We start from the raw sequence: 16,245 nt of genomic DNA on the forward strand, positions 1-16,245 counted from the left end.
TGGTCCACAGAACTGCTTCAACCTTCCACTTTCTAACACATAAACACTGTCCAACAACTGCTTTCAGGGCCTCTGGCATTCCATTTACCTATCAATCTTCCTTCTATTAGCTCTACATAAGAGAAATGAATAATCCAGAAATTTAAGTCCTTGCCCCAGGATGTAGGTGACCTTTAGAGCTTAAAGCATGCCCCAATTCCCAGTGGGGCAAAGGGCTGGGGCAGATGACAAAGCTAGGTTCCCTGTTGACTTGCTGGCCCACCAGTGATCCTACAGCAGATCGGGAGACCTCAGGCTCACCACATTTAAAAGTCCGGTACTTATTTTGACCTACTTTAGTCTTACAGAATCAACTAGGAGTAATTAACTCCTCTCATCACCAGGTGACTTCAAGTATAGTACTACAAACTCATGGAATCATGTCTTGCCTGGATAAAAACAAACAAAAACTATCCCAAGAGCTACAAGATCATTCTACCCATCCCAACCCAGTGACAATGGAATTCAACTACTCTAACCTCCATCTTCTGATGGTAACTAGGATTACACCCAGAATAAGGTTTATTCCCTCTACATTCAAGATTAAAATGTTAAAGCCCTAAAAGAAATTTGACCTTATTTTTCAATCCTCAGCCCACAGGGTAAAACAACCTGTCCAAGTCTTGCAATAGTTAAAACTGGATCATCCCTCCACTCTTCTCTTATCTGAACAATGCAATATTGGTTTCCTCCTACTTTTATAGCACGCTTCTCTCCCTTTGTCTAAGCCTTCCATTCCCTTTTTAAGATTTTATTAGCTGAACTGTTTTAAACTGTTTAGAAATAGTTATGGAAATGGCTTCAATTATATTAACATTATAATGTGAAAACACTTGTTTATCAACATTTTATATGCTTTATTGAAAGTTGACAAGTACAACAGTTAAATACAGTGACACCTTACAACTGTGTAGAGAACATGCACAGAAACATATGCATATAACTACTATACAGGTAATATGCAGAAACTCCTACTGGGAAATCCACTCATTAGCTAGGACTGATCATTATTCCAAGTATTCAACCAGCTCACTGGAAAGACTTCAGTGAACAGGGATTCACTTCAGGATATTCAGCACCTACATTTCAAAATACACAAAGTGACTAAACTGTGCCAAATTCTTAAAATTTCTTCAGGTGTGATTTTTGTCATATTGCAGTTTTTATGTTGATCTCTCTAGAAAAGACAATCCACACCTCTTCAGACAGCCAATGAAACATCTAAATTTCAATCTGTACAACCTAAATAGTAGTTACAGTCCTCTATTGTACAAAATAGTTACACTACATACACAAATATACAATAAGCAAAACAACCTTCATAGTAAGATAGCCTAGGTCCCAGCTACCTGTCACCGTTTTGTCATTAATAGTTTTGTGTCATCCGATGTTTCAGAAAAGAGGCACAGTACTATTGTGTGTGTGTGTTCTTATGGACTTTGGTGACAGTCGCCAACTTGTACAATGACTGTATCCACCCTCATTTTAGTTTGTCTCTGGCCTCTCTTTAGTTCCTCATGGGGGAGAAGAGAACACAGGGCCCAAAGTCCTTGAGGAACCCCACACTTCCTAGCCCCATGGAGCACAAGGTGCAGGCAGGAGAGAGGACTCTTGGAAGGGGGTAGGCAGCAGGAAGGGATGGAAAGGCACACAGCTCCTCAGCGTCAATGAAACCATTCCTCAGATATCTGCCAAGCTGCACAGGAAACATCCATTCTAATTCTCTGATTAACCTTTAATTCACCCAACTAGCACATTTCTTCAAGCCAAAAGCATATGAGTGTTTTAATACTGGAAAGAAGAGATAATGGCATGTGTCAGTCTCACGTCTCTTTTGCAGCGAGCAATGAAATGGGTGACTGTGGAGGCGGATTCTCCCTAGCACATCTTCTTGGTCTGTTCAGTTCAGACAGCAGCAGCCAGTTCTGCATTCTGCGGGGCATAGGAGGCTATGCGGTTGGTCCTGAGCCCTGGGACGCTGGCTGGGCCGGGGGCTGTGTGGTCCCCTGTGGCTGCGTGGTAGCAGGAGGGGAGCCAGTCTGCAGCTGAGCCTGAAACTGGGCGAGCTGCTCAGGACTGGCCAGTGTCTTCAGCAGATTGTTTTCCTGCTCCAGCTGGGAATTTTTCTCTATTAGTTCTTTGATTTGCTCTTTCAGAACCTCCACTTCCTCTCTAACTGCGTACATCAAATGGCTTTTCACCAGATCCTGAAAGGAAGATGAAAAGAGAGGATTTAACTTGCTGTCTCCTGTCCTCTGGATTTCTAAAGCATTACCTCTTTGCACCGTTCTAACTATATATTCTGCCTTCAAAGTTTATTAAAAGCACGAGGAGACATCTGAATAAAATCACAAGTGCACAATACTTTGGTTTAATGTGTAAGTGATCAAGCTTTTAAAAATTCTAATTTCGGAGCCAGGCTCGCCTGTCACCGTAGCTGTTCAGGAGGCTGCGATCTGAGGATCGCGGTTCAAAGCCAGCCTGGGTGGGAAAGTCCATGAGACTTGTATCTCCAATGAACCACCAGAAAACCAGAAGTGGTGCCGTGGCTCCAGTGGTAGAGCATGCTAGCCTTGAGCAAAAGAAGCTCCGGGACAGTGCTCCGGCCCTGAGTTCCAGCCACACGACCGAACAAAAAAATTTAAAATAAAAATTTAAAAAATATCTCATTTCCCAGTAGACATCAGCCGAGAAAGCGCGGTCGACTTTGGTTCATCCCGGGGGCCAGACGCGCGGCGGCTCCAGGCCTAGGCCCCGGGTTTCCAAAGCCGGGCCGCTGGGCAGCCCAGCCTGCAGCCCCGAGGCTGCTTCCCCCACCTCCCAGCCCTGGCCCGCCCCGCGCCAGCCGCTCCCGCCTCCTTCCCTCCCTCCCTCCTTCCCTCAGCACCGGCTGCAGCCAGTTCCTACCGAGCGTGTTGCCGCATTTTCTTCCCTCACCCCCCCGCGCCCCCTCCCTTTCCAGATTAAGCTGACATCACAGAAACCTGGGCCGACGTCGCAGCCAATGGGAGCCCGAGTTATTTATAGCTCCGAATTAAAGGTTCAGAGTTTGCCTAGCAACAGCGGGCAGAGAATCCCGTGAGAAGAGCCACAGGCGCTGCTCCAATAACAAAGAACGGCCCGGGCGGAAATAAAAAAATAGGAGAAATCCAGGCGCGGGCCGAGGATACCAAACTTTTCTCCCACTCTCCTTCATTGTGCGGTGGCACGTTGCGTAGGAAGGCCGGGTGTGCGAGGTTCACAGGGCCCTTTGCCGAGTTCCCCACTCCCGGGGCCCTCCTTCCTCCCCGCAGGGTTACAGGTAAAGCCACATCTCCACCCCCCCCCCAAAAAAAGGGGAAGCCGTGATGTGAAACCCGTGGGAGCCCGTCGGCGAAGTGTGTGTGTGTGTGTGGGGGACAGTTAGTACCTCCAGGGCCCCTTCTCCGCCCACCCCATGGCAGCCATGGTATGCGGCTTCCCGCTGGCACGAGAGCACCGGCATTCCCAAATGTACCGAGAGCCCCCGCAGGCTCAAGCCGGGGACCCGCGAGCTCCATCCCGGGGTATCTGGGCTTCCCGTACGGTGGCCCACGTTTAGTACAAATGATTTGCAATGCGTACATACCATAGCTTGTTCGATTTTGTTGTCGATAGCTACCACACTTGCACCAGAGGAGCTGGGGAAGAGAAAGGATAAAGATACATCATCGATACATGGAACTGATCAAATGATTTCTCCCAATTCGTTGATTTTTACGAGCATCATTATTTTGGATAGCTTTCAAGGTACGAAATGTATCATCCTCCAGAAAATACCTAGGCCACTCGCTTACTAACGGATATCCAGGCATTTCCCTGTTTCAGTGAACCACAAAGAGCTAAATTACATAATGTGGGAAAGCCTGTCCCCTGGCCCAGACCTGCGAAAATAAGGCTATTCTGAACATTTCGAAAAGCAAACCCGTGTCACAGTAATCCCTTAGCAATGGACAAAGGAATTCGCCTGGCTCTCTTTTTACCTGCATCATTACAAGGATCTCCTGGATAAATGTAAAGAAACTGTCCCAGACAACATTTACCTATTGTCAAGTCTCACAGAGGCGTTTTCAGTTCCCAGCAAAGATGACAAGAAAGAGATTGAAAAATGTCTCAGTTGGTAAACTCCTAGATCCATCGCCACTGGTCTACACCATTGGGATTTCATGCAATTGCAGCCAAAAACACCCGCGTGGAAAAAAGGAGAGGGAACGCGGGCAGCCTTGTTCGAACCAGCTAAAACCCGGTAGCTTGCGGCAGCCCAGCGAGGGAGCAGCGGACCGTAGGGCTGGTTTGAGGAAACCCGGCTCCTCCTCGGGTTTGGCGAACGGGAGATGGGACCCCAGCGCTGCTTAAAAAAAAACCTCCGCTCGGCCGCCGGGCTGCACTAGCTCCGGACCGGCTCGGGTCCCCGGGAACATATAGGCGGGGAGGAGCCGCGCCGATTGGCCCGCGTCGCCGATTGGCCCGCCCTCCGCCCCTCGCTCCGGCCTCCCCCGCCCGCCGTCTCCAGTCCCGCGGGCTGCGGGCGGGCCGGCTAGGCCACGTTGGGGGCTGGGCGCGGGCCGCTTAGGCCGCCGCCGCCGCCGCCGCTTGGGAACCGCTTTGGGACGCAGGACCACGGCCTCTAAGGAGGGGAGAGAGAGAGAGAGAGGGAGAGGGAGAGAGAGGAGGAGGAGGGGTCCCCTGGAAGTACCACCTGTGCCCCGCACCTGCTTACGTTTCAGGGAGCCAGGCCCCGGTCTCCCGAGCGGCCGGTCCCCGCGGCTGCAGACAGAGAAAGCTTCCTATTTGCAACCAGAACCGTCGGAGCTACTGGGCATGCCCAGTCCCACTGCTCGGGACCAGCAGCCACGAGCGTCTCAATTATCGGGGGCTTACAGGCAGCAGGAATGGGAACATTTTACAGGTTTTATTTATAACGATGACAACCATACTGCAGAAATACCTTTTTGAAATTCTGATAAATATTATATGGAAAATTAAATCTGCCCTTTTTTTGAGATACCTTTACATGACTTTTATCAGTTTGTTGAAATAAGACCAAACGACAAGAAAACATTACATTTCCTTTGCTAAGCATATAAAAATAGAATTAAAGAAATTTACAGGCTGAAACACTGGGATCAGTCCCTAAATGTCCCCAAGGAAAATAAGCCTGTAAATTGTACCTCCCTAGCAGTACCAGTAATTATACCTTCTTCTATTAACTGCTAGACAAGTCAATCCACAGGTAGAACGCTTCTATTTTCACCAAGTTCCTAAGGCAAGTTTTTGGAGGTTAAGTGGCAATTCAATACTGGATCCTAGAGCCTTCTTAGATCAAAGACATATCACACGTGTTCAAGTAATACAACTTTAAAGGTAGTCTCTTGCCCCATTCACAGGGTACAGAACTAGTTAGAAGGATTCACTGGTGTTTTAAGTTAAAAGTTCAGCAATTGCCAGATGTAAGTGTAAATCCTAACTACTCAGGAGCTCTAAGGATCATGGTTCAAAGACAGCCTGGGCAGGAAAAAGCCCAGACATAGGTATCTTTAGCCACAAAAAGTCAGAAGTAGAGCTGTGGTTCAAGTGGTAGAATACTAGCTTTGAGCAAAGAAGAGCTCAGGGACAGTGCCTAGGCCCCAATTTCAAGTCCTGGTACTGGTACACACCCCCACATGCAGTTCAGCAGTCAGATTCTACAGGCTCACCACTATCTTAGAGTCACACTGATCAAACATTCACCAACCCCAAATCAAGAGATCTGGGTGGAGAACGGCTTAAACTGTGACATAACTGACTGCAGTAATTTAAAAACTAATAAGGACCTATTAGGGCTATAATTTAATAAACTACAAATATCAGGCTACAAGTTTGCTTGATTATTACACAATGTAAACAGTCTGCAGAACACTTGAGAACAAAATTTTAAGCTCTACAATACTGCCATCTAACGGCAGAATATAATAAAAAAAAACAGTCCATAAGCAAGTAGTAGCATCAAAAGTAATCCTACAGAAAATTTGCTTGTAAATTTCATAATTTTGACTTGTAAACATATCCTACCTTCCCACATACTTGCACAAACACATGTACACTTCTGCTAAATAAACATTCTCCCTCACGGGACATCTTTTCCTAAACTGGCATCAGTTCTTTTAGACAGTCTTTGAAGCTGATCCACCATTGACAGCCAGGTCTTTAGTTTTAGAAACTGTTGTAAGGGTGGGGGTAAATTCTATTCTGTCAAAGACCATTTAGGTATTTAAAATATTACTCCTAACCCACCATACCCACACATCTGAACCTTTATGTACTAAATGATTTTGCAGACTTTGTATGGCCCAAGGGTGAGGTATTAGGTATAACCAAATATGATCAGTGCCTAAGAAGGGTTAAAACCAAAGTATAATGTAATATATAAAACAAGATTCCTTTTCATTATAAGGTCATGTTGTGCTTTTGTACTGCAGGCATGATTCAAGTGTAGAGCACCTGCTTAGCAAGGAAGCATAAGGTCCTGAGTTCAACCTTGGTATCTGTAAAAAAATAAAAATGATAACATTGATAATTTATACTAGGTGATATAAAACTTCGCAAAGGAGACACTCATTCTTTAATCGAAAGGAAACAGTAAGTGGAAGTTTAAAGTTAGAATTAAGTCCACAAGCATGTGGCCCCTATGCCTACAAATTCTAAATAGCATTATTATTGGCTTTGGATGTTAAACATATTTTGGAAACTCTCAGCAGTCTGTTTGCATATTATAACAATGTCAACTCTAGAGGAAAAGGTGTAAAACTCTGTCTTCAGTTATGAGTTTTTCTTTTAACAAGAACACTTTAAGGTCATGGGGAAGAAATAAATCAAGGACTGGAGATGGAGAGAAGGTAAAAAGTGCTTGCCTAGCATGAGCAATGTCCTGGGTTTATCCTGAGCATTGTAATAGGTAGGGAGGGGGAAAAGAACCACCTAAAATTCCCAGCTGACATTTTAAAAGATGATCGAAGTGACGGAATTTTATGTTTTCTTGTTCTTGAATGTAAATATAAAGAGATAAGTTATGTTTTGATTTCAATCATTTCACCCGCTCACCCCCTAAACAAGCAAGTAAAAGCAACCAGAGTCTTTCTTTAGCTCATATCCATAGCAAGAAACATTTGGATATTTCTAATACTTTCCATTCCTACTCATTTTTTCAAGCAAAATTACAAGAAAGATCCTTGGATATGTAGACAATTGTTGGAGGGGATGTGGCCAAAAGGGAACCCTACTTCATTGTTGGTGGGAATGTAAACTGGTTCAGCCACTCTGGCAAGCAGTATGGAGATTCCTCAGAAGGCTCAATATAGAACTCCCCTATGACCCAGCAGCCCCACTGTTGGGTATCTATCCAAAAGAACACAAACAAAATCACAGTAAGGCCACCAGCACAACAATGTTCATCGCAGCACAATTTGTCATAGCGAGAATCTGGAACCAACCCAGATGCCCCTCAGTAGACGAATGGATCAGGAAAATGTGGTACATATACACAATGGAATTTTATGCCTCTATCAGAAAGAATGACATTGTTCCATTTGTAAGGAAATGGAACGACTTGGAAAAAGTTATACTAAGTGAAGTGAGCCAGACCCAAAGAAACATGGACTCTATGGCCTCCCTTATTGGGAATAATTAGTACAGGTTTAGGCAAGCCATAGCAGAGCATCACAAGGCCCAATAGCTACACCCTTAGGAACACATAAGATGATGCTAAGTGAAATGAACTCCATGTTATGGAAACAAGTGATATATCACAGTTGTAACTACTTTCAACGTCCTATGTGTATGTGTAGTTTCTATTATTGATGATGTTCTTGTATCACCTTCCTATGGTTGTACCTACACTATCTCTGTAATCTTATCTGAGTATATTGGAAACCGTGTTTACTGGTATTGGAAGTAGGAAATTCAAAGGGAATACCAAATTTGAGAGACACAGGGTAAAAAAAGAGAAATAACTACAAAAGCAATACTTGCAAAACTGTTTGGTGTAAGTGAACTGAACACCTGGGGTGGGGGGGAGGGAAAGAGGGGGAGGGAGGAGGGCATGAGGGACAAGGCAACAAACAGTACAAGAAATGTATCCAATGCCCAACGTATGATACTGTAACCTCTCTGTACATCAGTTTGATAATAAAAATTTGAGAAAAAAAAAAGATCCTTGGATATGAGACAGAGACAGAGGGAGGGGGGGATACATTTCTAGGGAATTTACTGAGACAAAGGATATGCAACCAAAAATGATTAGAAATCCAGTGTTTCCATATCTTTAAATGGACTCTCTTAAAATTGAATTTGTTCATGAAACTGAGAATATAGTTTGAAAAAAAAAAAAGAAGGTACTGGGCATGCAGATAAACACAAGAAGAAACTCCTTGGGTCAGAAGCACAAATGGTCAGAAGTACTTAGAAAGGTCTTGCCAGACCACTCTGAAAATCTTGTACCTACACAGATCTCAGCAAAGGCTTGCTGATAGGGTGGGAAAACCACTATTTCCAGGAAAGGCCTTGAAAAGCCGGAACCAAACAAGTCACTTTCACTCACTGGGAAGAGAATCAGGTCTCTTGGCTGAGTGAGTAATGTGAAACACAGCAGAAAGCTTGGCCACATGAGATTGGGGGGCACTTGGCTGTTGTCTGCCAACAGAGTCCAATTCATCCATTGCTGCATCTTGGTATCAAACATGGAAAAGTGATAGAGTTGCAGAGGTAGGCCTATGTATTTTGCCAAGGTTGATCTGATTCAGCCAACAGTACAGGCAACTTCCAAGGCAACAACAGATAAAAAGGCAGGTCACTCACTCCACACTTAGCCAAATAAGTTGTCTAGGGACTCCCAGGTCACCTCTAAAGTATGGTTACCTGGTTTAGCCAATAAAACCACAAGATGGCCTTCTAAGGAAAATATGGTGTATATATACAACAAAATACTGTTCAACTATTAGAAAGGAATAACATCTTACTATTTGTAACAACATGGATGGAATTGGAGGATATTAAATGAAATAGGCCAGACACAGAAAGACAAATACTGCTTGATCTCACTCATATGTGCAATCTAAAATAGTTGATCTCACAAAAGTACAGAGTAGAATGGTGACTAAGATCTAAGAGGGTGGAGGGCAGAGAGGAAGATGGGAGGATTTTGGTCAAAGGATATATAATCACAATTAGGCAGGAGGAATAAGTTCAAGAGATTGCTTGTGTACAGCATAGTAACCTCAGTTAGTGATGACAGTGTACTTTTGAAAATGCTAAGAGTGGATGTTATGTGTTCCCATTAAAAATGTTAATTAGGTGAAGTAATGTATTTGTTAAGTAGCTAGAGTAATTATCTAGATATTTTAAGTACTTATCCACAACACATACATATACTTCAAAACAATGTTATATACAATAAATTCATATGAATTTTATATCAACTTAAATATTTTTAAAGAAATTTAAATACATTCAGAAAGAAAAGTGAGAAAAAGGCGTTTAACCTGAAATTCAAATTGATCACAGACCTAAATATAAAGTCTCAAACTATAAATCTCTTATAAGAAAATGTAGGAAAAAGGAGAGAGTGAAGGGGCTGGTGCATATGACTGAAGTACTTCATATACAAGGATGAAATAGAATAATAAACACACTGAAGATTAAAGAGGGGAATAAGAGCAATATAGAGGGGATGAATTTGATAGAAGTACATTTTAGGTACACATGGAAATATCATAAGGAAATCTCTACAATATATGGTAATAAAAGAGTAAAAGAATAAAAGAAAATGATAATTTATTGCTTGGTTGGCAAAGATTTCTTAGATATGACAGCAAAAGCATGATCTATGAAAGAATTCAAGTAAAATAGACTCATTAAAATGCAGAGCTCTGTTCTTTAAATAAAATTTTACAAGAATATTGCCAGTCACATAACTGATTAAAGACATGAAGACCTCAGAACATAACAGCAAGAAAATAAACAAACAAATGAGCAAACACTTAACAGTAACTTTGAATTTTATCAAGGTAAATCTCTTTATGAATTATATAAGGAGGGTAAGCAAATGGAAAAATGCTAAGCATTATTAATCATTACAGAAATGTAACTAAAACTATGAGATACCTTTACAAAATATACCTATTGAAATGGCCAAAGATTTTAATAATATTAAACCTCAAAATAGCAAGTGTTAGCAAGAAGGCAGAGCATCTGGAATAATACCCATGTATCTTCAATGAGAATGCAAAATGCTACAACTACTTTGTAAAAGCATTTTCTCATGGGTGCTTATAAAATTTAACATACGTGCCACCCCCCCCCCAAAAAAAACCCCAAAACCAACCAGTAATCTCAACTCAAGTTATTAACAAAAGAGAAATAAAAGCATGGTATCACCAAAGTCTATTGTGGGTTTATCACAATTACACCAAACTGGAAACAACCCTAACAACATTGAAATGAAAACTAATAAACCGTGAAGCATCCATATAATAGAATACTGCTACTCAGCAATAAAAAGAAATGAACCACTAATACACACAACAGCATGAATGAGTATACTGTGACAAGCCAGACTTTGGATGCAAAGATAGGAAGGACCCCATTTACATGGCATTCCAGGAGAGCCAACACTGTTGTGGATGGAGCTTTGGCGTAGAGGAGGGAGGATTTTGTGCTCACTAAACTATTCTGTCTTGAATGTGATGTTATACTCATGCTTGCTTTTCAGAACTTGTAGGTTATATACTAAAAAGGGACACTTTTCTATATTAAAAAAAATGTCTGTTTCTAAGTAGTATAGACTAGGAAGAGTGTGTATAAAAAAGCAACTTCTATTTTTTCTATTTTATTCTTTTGATCTTTACATAGGTACATTTTTTCAAGTACAGGAAAAACAATCACATTATGGGAATTACTATTTCAACTCTTTAAATATACAATCAATTCAGTAGGGTTAAGTATATCTATATTTCTGTACACCAGAAATCCAGAACTTTTTCATCTTGTTGCAATAAAAACTACCCAAACAACTTATTTCCCCTTCTTGCAGCCCCTAGTAACTGCCATTCAACCTGTTTCTATGAACTTGAGTAGATATCTAGACAAGTGATTTTGAAAAACATTAAAAGTACTTTAAAGACTAAGCAAAAAAGAAAAAGAAATACTTATAAAGACATAGACCAAAGATAGGTATATCTTCACTGTAAAAGAGACTGAATGCTTACTTTACAACCAACCAGTTATTTTATGATTATAGAAAATAAATTTTTGAGCTTAAATGTTAAACTACAATTTGCTTCATTTTCAAAGCTGTTATACTTGACTATCTGCAAAACAATATATATTGATGTTACTGGTTCCCTAAGTCCCATATTAGTATTAAAAGACTTACAGAAAATAAATATTTGCTTCAAGTATAAAATATTAAAAACCCTAACAAGATGCCAATAAATTTAAGCTCATATTTAATTTTTATGCCTATATCTAGTACATAAGTTTCTCTATAAAGTATATTTTTTCTGTGTTTTTCTCTAACATTTATGATCACTAATTTTAGAATTCTAAAAACGATCTGTAATTCTCTCATGGCTCTGCATATTTCTCTTTTTCTCTTTGCCTATTTAACGAAACTATTTCTGAATACACATGTGCTGAAAGATTCAACGTATTTCCTTACCCCACCACGATCTTCTTGCTTCAAAGACAGTGAGAAAGACTTTGATGAGACAACTCTCCTCCATGCCTCTAAGCAAGAGGATTCAAATGGTAAACATGTTTTTATTTTTCATCTTCATGAGAATAATCATTCTACACTACAGCCAAGTTTCTTCACAAATACCACTTCTGCTAAATAGTGGTGCTGCTAATGAAAATCAGGAGCCATGGATAAGAAAGGGAGCATAGATTTAGAATCTAAGTGATATTCTATATTAAAATCTAAAGAAGTGAAAGTGTTCTGATTATGGTTGTCTATTTCAAAACGTCAGGCCATGGGAGGGAGATGCCACTATGAGGGAAATAGAAGGTTTGGGGGAGAAGGGGGGAGGCAAAGAGAGGGCCTAAAAGACTAACAGAGGGCTGAGTATGATCCAACTACATTCTATGCATGTGCGTAAATGTCATGATGAAACTTTTATGCACAATTTAACATATGCTAATAAAAATAAATAAAAACAACTAAGTCTACTGTAAAAATCAGTATTTATGTTTTACATAACATGGACCTCAGAGATTATTTAATTCAAGTAGACTTATTCCTAGGTTTGGAAATAGACACTCAAAGACAAATCTTGTTTTGTCCAGGCTTTACTCAATTAATTGTAAGATGGGGCATAGAGGTAACTTCTCCTCCAATATTCTGTGCTCTAGAAATACAGATCAGAAATCTCAGACCCATGTACAGAGATCTAAACCTAAAAATATTAGAACTAGAAGGGTAAAAAGATCATAAAGTGACAACTCTGCTGATCTCAATGCAACTACAATAATCACCTCAAGCCACTCATTTACAGAAACCAGCTGGGAGACTGTCTAGAGATCAAATCAAGGTCCAGATGTGGTATATGAACCTCACAACCTAGTACAAGGTGTCTTAGGCCTAGTTTAGATGATAATGGTGAGCTCTTGTTGGGAACTGTTCCTCTTTAGCTCTGCTAGAATATGGAACAGGCTGACTACATATCAAGTTATAACTTCATATAATCAGGTAAATATTCATAGGATTAGGTAAAATTACTTCAGAAATTATGCAGGAAAGAGATAAAGGAACTGATAGATCACATGTCCCTAGGGCAACCATTTGGTTGGCAAAGACATGCATTTTCTGTAGGTCTAGTATTCACTATAGAAAATAACTGGGCTTGAACTATATTTCAAGAGTCTTCTCTGAGAGGGGAGTCTTCTGGGTGAAAAATAAGAACCGAGGTTATTTCAAATGGAGGAAGCAGTAAAGAACGTGATAGATAAGATCTCCAATACCAAGTGACAGTGGTTTTCTAGCGAACCTCTAATGGCCCATCAAACAGAGAGGCAGTCAGAAAAAAAGAGCTGCAACCAACACCAAGAAGCAAAACACTACCACTTGGGCACAAAGACACCTGCCTCTTTTCCTCCTACCTGCCCCAACCCTAAAGGGTGAACTGCTTAATGAGAAGAGAGAAGGGATGCATGTGAGATTCAAACAAGGCCCCAGCCAAGGGCCAGGAGCCAAACTCTACCTTTTTCCTTTTCAGGGGAATAGTAGGCAAAGAGAAGAGGTTCGATGTGGTCATTAAAGTCAAACTTCAAAAGGAAGATAAAGGGCTGGGAATATGGCCTAGTGGTAAAGTGCTTGCCTGGTATACATAAAGCCCTGGGTTCGATTCCTCAGCACTACATATCTAGAAAAAGCCAGAAGTGGCGCTGTGGCTCAAGTGGTAGGGTGCTAGACATGAGCAAAAAGAAGTCAGGGACAGTACTCAGGCCCTGAGTTCAAGCCCCAGGACTGGCAAAAATCAAAACAAATAAAAGGAAGACCAAAACAAAATAAAACAAAAAAAACTTCAGTGGAACGTGATGGAAATGGATTGACAGGTTAGCAAGGAAGACTACCTACCACCAAGGAAAAAGGGAGAGTTGTCAGGGTGCAATTAGTTGTCAGAAAAATTGAAACCATGAAATATTTATTCTCTCCAGTGAATGGAGACACTAAGTAAACAGATGTGAAGAGAATGCAGAAGAATGCAACATGAAGCCACCAGTGAACTACAACATGAAGTATATCCCTGGTGGCCTGTAGGGACCATCATATGTCTTGCTCAAGGCATCGGATCACAAACAGCAGTTGTGCCTGAGGAGGATACCTCTATATCTGACATCTAGGACACAGCAGGGTACTTACCCAGGAAAGGGGGTAGAATCTAGAAGGTAGACTTGTAAGCAATAATTACAGGGCAAAGTAAGAAGTGTGATGGCTTATAGCAGGTGCCAGCCATAAGAACCTAGGAGGAGGAAACTGAGGAGCAAGGCAGGAAAGGGGGCTTGGCAGGAAAGGTCTCAAAAGGATTTCCTCATAAATTAAATCTTTAAGAATAATCTTAGGATGACAAGCCAAGAGAATAAAGAGGAAGGATAAGAAACAGCGCATCCAGAGACAGGAAGTCAAAGTATCTTTGTGGAAAGGACTTGAAATATAGGGACACTTGCAAGAACTGCAGGATGGTGGGCAATGAAAGCAGAGAATTCATTCAGAGATATTCCAGCCCCATTCCAATCCTGAAAATGATGTTAAGGTATTAGAAAGGTACACCACAGCACATGAGCCCCAGGCAATCATAAAAACTCAGGGAAAAAAAGGAGCCTTTAAACTGTTACAAACTATCTAATATCAACTCTGCCTGTAGGGAAAGCGCTCACTGGGGAGAGGTCAGCTATAAAAGCAGCCTGCTGGCTCTGGCAGACAGCCTCCCAGCAGGAGGGAGGACCAAAACACTGTCCAGGAACAGAGAAGTGGTTTGAAAGTAGACAGGTTTACAATAATCATTTCAACGGAATCTACTACGTTAATAAGCACACACACACACACACAAACAAGGCTGTGGATGTGGCTCATGTGGTAGCATGGTCCAGGCCATAGATTCAATCCCTAGTACCACAAAAAATTTCTACATCTCTCTACATATTATAATATTATAGTCTTCCTATAGTGAAAATAATTGAGACCAGAGACACCTAGATTACCCATTACATAAAGGAATGTTACTCCAGGAGAACAAAAATTTAGTGAAGCAACTGGTTTTAAAATGCTTTGTAAGATCTCACATTTCTTTTTTTTCTTTTTTTTTTTTTTTGGCCAGTCCTAGGCTGTGAACTCAGGGCCTGAGCACTATTCCTGGCTTCTTTTTTGTTCAAAGCTAGCACTCTGCCACTTGAGCCACAGCGCCACTTCTGGCCATTTTCTGTATATGTGGTGCTGAGGAATCAAACCCAGGGCCTCATGTATACGAGGCAAGCACTCTTGCCACTAGGCCATATTCCCAGCCCCTCACATTTCTTTTACATATTTTTAGAAATGTACTGGGCAACAGAAAATGGTAATACAAACTACATCACAAGGTCTCATTTAATCTTTTATGAAAAAAGCTGAGCAGATTTGCCCAATAAAATGTAGCAGCAATGACATTTCTAAAAAGCCTCTCAGTCCTTTATGCTCAGGTTTAGCAAACATTCAAGATATACACTAGCCAATAAGACTTTCAATTATATGGACCATTTACCCCCAGCAAATCATTTACAAGCCTTGCAAAGAGCAGTAAACACAAATTGAGCACGAAGATCTAAATAAGCATCATACACAATATCAATGTATAGCGACAAAATTTAAACATCCTTTGTAAGCTATAAAATATCAAAAATTATTTGAAGTATTTATCTATCTTAAAGAACATACATAAACTAGGCATGGTAGTCTATCCCTACAATCCCTAGAAAAGCTAAGGACCCAATTTCCAGGCTAGCCTGGGCTACATAGGGATACCGTGTTCTAAACAACAACAGACACACACACACAAAAGTGTAAAGAAATTAGAGAGGCTGGGGGTATAGCTCAGTAGTAGAGCACTTATCTACCATGAGGCTTGGAGAAAAAGAGAGAAAATTTAAAAACAAAAGAATAGCTTAAAAGTTTTAAAACTAGAGGAGAATAAAAAAATAAGAAAAAAGAACCATATGTCACTCCACTAAAATGATGTGTCTAGAAATTCTTTTTTCTTTTTTTGATCATTCATGGGACTTGAACTCTGGGCCCGCACGCTGTCCCTGAGCTCTTCAGCTCAAGGCTAACTCTCTACCACTTGAGCCACAGCGCTACTTCTGGTTTTCTGATGGTTAATTGGAGTTAAGAGTCTCACGGACTTCCCTGCCTGGGCTGGCTTTGAACCATGATCCTCAGATATCAGCCTCCTGAGTAGCTAGAATTACAGGCGTGAGCCACCAGTACCCCGCCTAGAAAAAAATTTTTAATTTCCATCTTTGAGAAAGCTGCAAGCTGATGTGCAATTACAACCAATTTGATGCATGCTAGTTACAATCACTAAAAGCCTGAGAAATTTAAAACATTTATACATGTTGTTTTCTTCAATGTTACTAGTCATGTACTAAATTTTAGTCCTTCCTTCCATCTGAATTAATCTGAAT

General features: G+C 41.1%; 1 protein-coding gene across 5 annotated transcripts in view; it reads right to left on the bottom strand.

The window, feature by feature from the left end:
• Nucleotides 1-872: 872 nt before the first annotated feature.
• The window catches only part of Tsc22d1 (TSC22 domain family member 1), a 99,685-nt gene continuing 84,312 nt past the window's right edge, over nt 873-16,245 (bottom strand). For 2 of the 5 annotated variants that reach the window (XM_048341327.1, XM_048341336.1), the window contains exons 2-3: nt 3,647-3,698; nt 873-2,246 (exon numbers count right to left, since the gene is read on the bottom strand). In XM_048341327.1, the coding sequence (XP_048197284.1) occupies nt 1,989-2,246; nt 3,647-3,698 (310 nt within the window). In that variant the 3' untranslated portion in view covers nt 873-1,988. Of the gene's footprint in view, nt 2,247-3,646; nt 3,699-4,100; nt 4,460-4,769; nt 4,799-16,245 lie in introns of those variants that run through there. The other 3 variants (XM_048341335.1, XM_048341333.1, XM_048341332.1) reach the window with 3 other exon arrangements.

Source organism: Perognathus longimembris, chromosome 3 (assembly GCF_023159225.1).
Source record: "Perognathus longimembris pacificus isolate PPM17 chromosome 3, ASM2315922v1, whole genome shotgun sequence".
In the NCBI taxonomy this organism is placed as follows: Eukaryota; Metazoa; Chordata; class Mammalia; order Rodentia; family Heteromyidae; genus Perognathus; species Perognathus longimembris.